This window comes from Podarcis erhardii (assembly GCF_964252035.2).
Source record: "Podarcis erhardii genome assembly, chromosome: 2".
In the NCBI taxonomy this organism is placed as follows: Eukaryota; Metazoa; Chordata; class Lepidosauria; order Squamata; family Lacertidae; genus Podarcis; species Podarcis erhardii.
This window is the reverse complement of record NC_138498.1, coordinates 105,782,480-105,788,479: the sequence shown is the minus strand read 5'-3', so window position 1 is coordinate 105,788,479 and position 6,000 is coordinate 105,782,480. Positions and strand designations below refer to the sequence as shown.

Genomic DNA, 6,000 nt, shown 5'->3' with positions numbered 1-6,000 from the left:
ACAAAATGTCCGCCACCTGACACTGACTGGATTAGCCGTTTTAAAAGGGGGGCTGGGGACAGGCTTTAGTGAGAAGCCCTGCCAGGGAGTTAAGGGCCCTGCCAGCTGCCCATGGGTGCTGTTTTCTGGCGCCATGCATTGACAGACCTATCCAACTTTTGATTTGCTGCAATGGTAGAGGTAGATAGGGCTGAAATATGTCCAAGTTTTGAATTTGCAAAACGTCTGGGGAAAGCCGGATGTATGGCAAGTAGGGTGGTTCTTTTTTCAATGCATTAAAATTCCAAAAAAGCCCCCAAACTTTATTTTTTGGGGGGAGATGTCCCCCCCAAAAAAGTTCAACAGCTGCACCCCCCAATAAAAAAACTCAACAACTTTGCCAGGATTTTCACTCTAGAGGTAGAACTTAATATCAAAACAGGCCTCACAGCATATCCACAGTGCAGAGGACTCTCTCTCTATAAATATACATACTTGTGTGTAAATATTATATGTGTCTTCAGTTCAAACAACTCTTCTCAAGCTGTTTGCTGTTGCTGTTTGAGGGTCCTGGCTTCCCACCTGATTCCAAAGGCATTACATAAACCGATTGCTGAATACCTTTCAGATTCTTCACCTCTGTAGAATCTATTATTAATAAAACACAACAGTGCACTGAAATCCTGCTGGCCCTGTGCTGAAATAGAGAGCACTCTGTGTTCAAAACCCCACAGGGCAGAGGGTTGAGTCTGTTCGAATTGGTTCCACCATATCTGAGGCAAAGTGAAAAGTCTGTCAGCTGGGGGCCACCTGTAGCTGTTCTGAATTTAGCTCATTGTCATTCCATCTTCTTAGGTACACAGCCCTCCATTTCCAGAAGCTCAGGCCAGCCGTCATACTTGTTTGTCTCCTTATCATTTTTTAGGTGCTGTGGAAAGTAAAATGGAGAGAGAGACCGTCAACTATATGCAATGAGCTTGATGCATAAGAATTCCCCTTTACGCTTTTTGCATATGATTGTCAACTGCTGGAGAGCTGCACATATGGCTATGCCTTATACTGAATCGAACCATTGGTCCCTCAACCTCCGTACAGTGGTACCTTGGGTTTATAAACTTAATCCGTTCCGGAAGTCTGTTCTTAAACCAAAGTGTTCTTAAACCAAGGTGTGCTTTCCCATAGCAGCGGGGGACTCGATTTACAAATGGAACACACTCAACAGGAAGCGGAACATGTTCTTATTCCAAGGCAAAGTTCACAAACCAAAACACCTACTTCCGGGTTTGCAGCGTTCTTAATCCAAGTCATAAACTAAGCTGTTCTTAAACCAAGGTACCACTCTATTTCGATTCTATTCTCACTGGCAGAGCAGCTCTACCCCGTTCCTGCTTCCCAAAAAGATCCTTTAACTGGAGATGTTGAAGGTTAAACCTGGGACTTTCTGCATGCAAGTAAGTCCTACCCCTCCAACCCTTTCAGGGCACTTCCATGCTGCTGTTTGTCAAATTTAGCATTAATCTAGGAATATGGGAATAGAAACTGCCAAAGAGAGGTGCGAAGTTGTGCACGCTCTGTGCAACAGACTTCACTTGCAGTGACCCAGCCCCATCCTCCGCAGCCTGCTCCAAACTACCGCCTGAGGCAGTCTGCCCAACTGCCCAAGTGTTCATACCATCAAGGAAGCTTATCCTAATGTATTGCCAAAACCCATATCCCTATAATTTCCACCCTAACTTAAGAGAAAGGGAGTAGCATTTGGCCACCATTCTCCCTGTAGGCTCCGTCCTTCATGTCCACTATATTTTTCCTTGCATCACAAGTTGACTTGTGACTAAGTATAGGCAAATCAGCCAGTCTGGGTTTCTCTCAGTTTCTTGTTTCTCCAAACTTAAATTCAGCCCTTCACATTTCTGCATCAATTTGTGATGATTATTATGATTTAAAAGAAATCCTCATGAAATTTCACCAGCATTTAGTGCTAATTTCTCTTAATAAACACATTTTTTGGTATGTAGTCTCTCTCTCTCTCTCTCTCTCTCTCTCTCTCTCTCTCTCTCTCTCTATGATTGCCCAGAATATGATGCGTCTTTGTATGTTATTTTCACAAAAATGTTTATGCACTTTCACTGAAATAAATGCATTTCTGTAGGCTTTTTCTTTTTTTCTTTTAATGGACAGCTGTAATGCAAAATTCGGAGAAGGGCAAATTTTGAAGGATAGCTGTGATTCAGTTTACATATAGGTTCGAGAAGTGCAAATTAGTTAGTTTCTCATAAAAATGCAAAATAAAATATCAAATTTCTGCTGTGCCAGGATACGGTGAGGATGACATATGGCAGAACAGGAATGAAGACTAAATACTTGCATTATTAGCAGAGTGTATACATGCAGAATGATTTGCCCATTTGAGTGTGTGGAATATGAAGGAGGATGGTTCAGAACAACCCTCTGCTTCAGAATAAATGGCTTCCATACTACCTGTCCAAAATGCAGCACCTCAGAGGCGCATCAATGAGAAGGTGCCAAATGGCCGCATCTCTCTCACTAGGTTTTCTCTTGAGCAGCTGCTGACCCAATCTGCTCCGCAAATAGCACATGTTCAGATTTGTGCAGTGGATGTGCAGGAGGTTATAATGACCACTGCAGTGGTACCTTGGTTCTCAAATGCCTTGGTACTCAAACAACTTGGTACCCAAACACTGCAAACCCGGAAGTAAATGTTCTGGTTTGCGAACTTTTTTCAGAAGCCGAATGTGCTCCATTTTGAGTGTTACGCTTCCGATTTGAGTGTTACGCTGTCTGTTTTTGCTATTTATTTTGCATTTTTGTATTTTGCGGCTCTTTCTGTTTTGTTTTTGTGACTGTGTGGAAGAACCCGGTTCAGCTACTGATTGATTGATTGATTGTTTGACTGCAGTACATGGTTTATTGCTTTCATTTTATGGATAAATGGTCTCGTTAGATAGTAAAATTCATGTTAAATGGCTGTTTTGGGGGTTGTTTTTAAAAGTCTGGGACGGATTAATCTGTTTTGCATTACCTTCTATGGGAAAGCACGCCTTGGTTTTGGAACGCTTTGGTTTTGGAACGGACTACCGGAACGGATTAAGTTTGAGAACCAAGGTACCACTCTATGAGGAAGCACATCTCATAGTTGTGCATCTATTACTTAGGGACAAGTGTACTAATTAGGGCTGCGCAGTGGGATTTGGCCAAGGCCAGAGCCAAATGGGGCATTTTTGGAGGAACTCAAGAATTGGACGAGCCAAGGGAAAGACAGCCCCAGATTGGGTTGGGTGGGCCAGAGTGATCAGCTGCTATCAGGGGGCAGGGCATCAGGCAGGAAGGAGAGGCAGGCATCCTACGGGGAAACACGTGACCATCAGGAGAAGGAAGGAGCTCGCTTCCTGTACGATGCAGGTTGCCTCCCTGCAGAGAAGCCACTTGCAAAAGAGCAGGATTGTCGTGAGAGAAGGAAGGTTCACAAATGTCTGCTTAATAAACCAATCCCTAAAAGAAAAAAGATTCCACCTAAACATTAGGAAGAACTTCCTGACAGTAAGAGCTGTTTGACAGTGGAATTTGCTGCCAAGGAGTGTGGTGGAGTCTCCTTCTTTGGAGGTCTTTAAGCAGAGGCTTGACAACCATATGTCAGGAGTGCTCTGATGGTGTTTCCTGCTTGGCAGGGGGTTGGACTCGATGGCCCTTGTGGTCTCTTCCAACTCTATGATTCTATGATTCTATGATTCTAAATATACAAGCAGTATAATCACAGGTGCCTATTGGGATTGCAGCCGCTGTTCACAAGAAGGTACCTGCTCAAAGGGGCTTTTGTTTTTGAGCCCCTTCCCTCCAAGAAACACCCAGTTGTCTCGAAACCCCAGCTTGTTAGCATGGCTGCTTCCCAGTTCAGCAAACAACTTCCGTGCTTCATCGTTCAGCCTGGAGAGACAGGGAATATTTATTCATTTGTTATACATTGCATTCCCTTTAAAATTCCAAAGAGGTGTAAAGGTAAAGGTAAAGGTAAAGGGACACCTGACCATTAGGTCCAGTCGTGACCGACTCTGGGGTTGCGGCACTCATCTCTCTTTATTGGCCGAGGGAGCCAGCGTACAGCTTCCGGGTCATGTGGCCAGCATGACTAAGCCGCTTCTGGAAGAACCAGACCAGCGCACGGAAACACTGTTTACCTTCACGCCGGAGTGGTACCTATTTATCTACTTGCATTTTGACGTGCTTTTGAACTGCTAGGTTGGCAGGAGCAGGGACCGAGCAACGGGAGCTCACCCCGTCACGGGGATTCGAACCGCCGAACTTCTGATGGGCAAGTCCTAGGCCACCTGCGTCCCTATCCAAAGAGGTGTACAAAGCTTAAAACACCTAAGACTCTTTTTTTTGGACAAAATAAGAATGGTGGGGGGGAAAGCAGCAGCAAAATGACTGATCCGGGTAAGATGAAGAGTAACAGGCCAGTGATTTTCTGAGGCCATCGAATGGATGTGCAGGGAGATTTGGAAACCAGGATCTCCCAATTGAAGAGTTCGGCTGGCAGTATAGCAAGTTATATACCAAAGACCCCAGAAATCCAAGCCACACACATCACTCACTTTGTTGCTGGGTCATCATAGGAAGCTACGAGCACGATGGTACCTGCACTAATTGCTTTCAGGAAATCCAAGAGATGCTTGACATCTAACAGGGAAATCAAAGAGAAATTGTGAGGCTTGCTCATTTCTTATCCTGCCATCTAGTGGTCTCTCAAGATACATGCAGAACAAGGAGACAACATTGAATAGGTAACAACAACAAGGACTGCACATATATATGGTGCTTTCTGAGGTGATTCAGTACACACACACACTCTAGAACCTACTGCAGATTAAGAAAGAGAGAACACTATTTTTCAGAGGTTCTTAAAGAAAAGGAAGTCCCACATAGAATCATTATCATTACCACATTTATACCCCACATTACGCCCAAGGAGCTCAAGCTGTGCTCCATGGTTTTCCTTGCTGCCCCCTTTAATGACCCGAACAACCCTGTATGGTAAGTTGGGGCGAGAGACCTGCAATTGGCTCAAGAGAACCCAATGAGTTTCATGGCTGAGTGGAGATACGAACTTGTGTCTCCTCAGTCCTAGTCCTACATTCTAACCACTATACCATGCTGCCTCCCAAACTTTAACTATATATGTGTGTGTGTGTGTTATATACCATATGCCATGCAGGTCCTTATGCTATGCTTTGGGACACATCAGCTACCTGAAAGGAAAATAAAACCTGAAAAACAGTACCTCGGGTTACAGACGCTTCAGGTTACAGACTCCACTAACCCAGAAATAGAACCTCGGGTTAAGAACTTTACCTCAGGATGAGAACAGAAATCGTGCAGCGGTGGCGTGGCAACAGCGGGAGGCCCCATTAGCTAAAGTGGTGCTTCAGGTTAAGAACAGTTTCAGGTTAAGAACGGACCTCCAGAACGAATTAAGTTCTTAACCCGAAGTACCACTGTATCTCCATCTTAAAGAATCCTCTCTGCTTGATGGGAAAGGATATAAAGGCCTCAAGTTGGCCAGGAATGCCATGTTCCAGTGGGACCCAGGTGTCTTTAAGTTTGGTAGTTTCAGTGCAGAGAAGGCTAGGTTTTGCTTCCATGGATTCATCAGTCAATATACACATATTTTTTAAATGTTATTTTCACGAGCACCTGCTCTTTACACCCTAGCATATGTGCACTGCACATTGCTTGGCTGAAGGACCACAGTGCAGAATCCTCAGCAGTGCAAATTTGGAAGAACAGCTGTGTTTCGTTGCGCATATTATTCCAAAAAGTGCAAACGAGGAAACTTCACCTCTGAACGCAAATGGAACCTAATTTCTTCCCTTTTCCTATGAGAAAGACACAAATTCTTTCCTTCAGTTCTTCCACCCACGTGTTGCCACTCAAAGCTGGTCAATTCTTTCTGCCGGTTGGCACTCTGCAGTCAATATAGTCAACTCTGTGGTTGGCACTCTGTGG

At 44.4% G+C, this 6,000-nt stretch overlaps 1 protein-coding gene across 1 annotated transcript in view; it reads right to left on the bottom strand.

Moving 5' to 3' along the window:
• Positions 1-356: 356 nt before the first annotated feature.
• Positions 357-6,000, bottom strand: part of FAM3D (FAM3 metabolism regulating signaling molecule D) — a 46,068-nt gene continuing 40,424 nt past the window's right edge. Inside the window, exons 8-10 of the mRNA XM_081853974.1 lie at positions 4,590-4,674; positions 3,795-3,921; positions 357-907 (exon numbers count right to left, since the gene is read on the bottom strand). Of these exons, the coding sequence (XP_081710100.1) occupies positions 818-907; positions 3,795-3,921; positions 4,590-4,674 (302 nt within the window). The 3' untranslated portion in view covers positions 357-817. The remainder of the gene's footprint in view (positions 908-3,794; positions 3,922-4,589; positions 4,675-6,000) is intronic.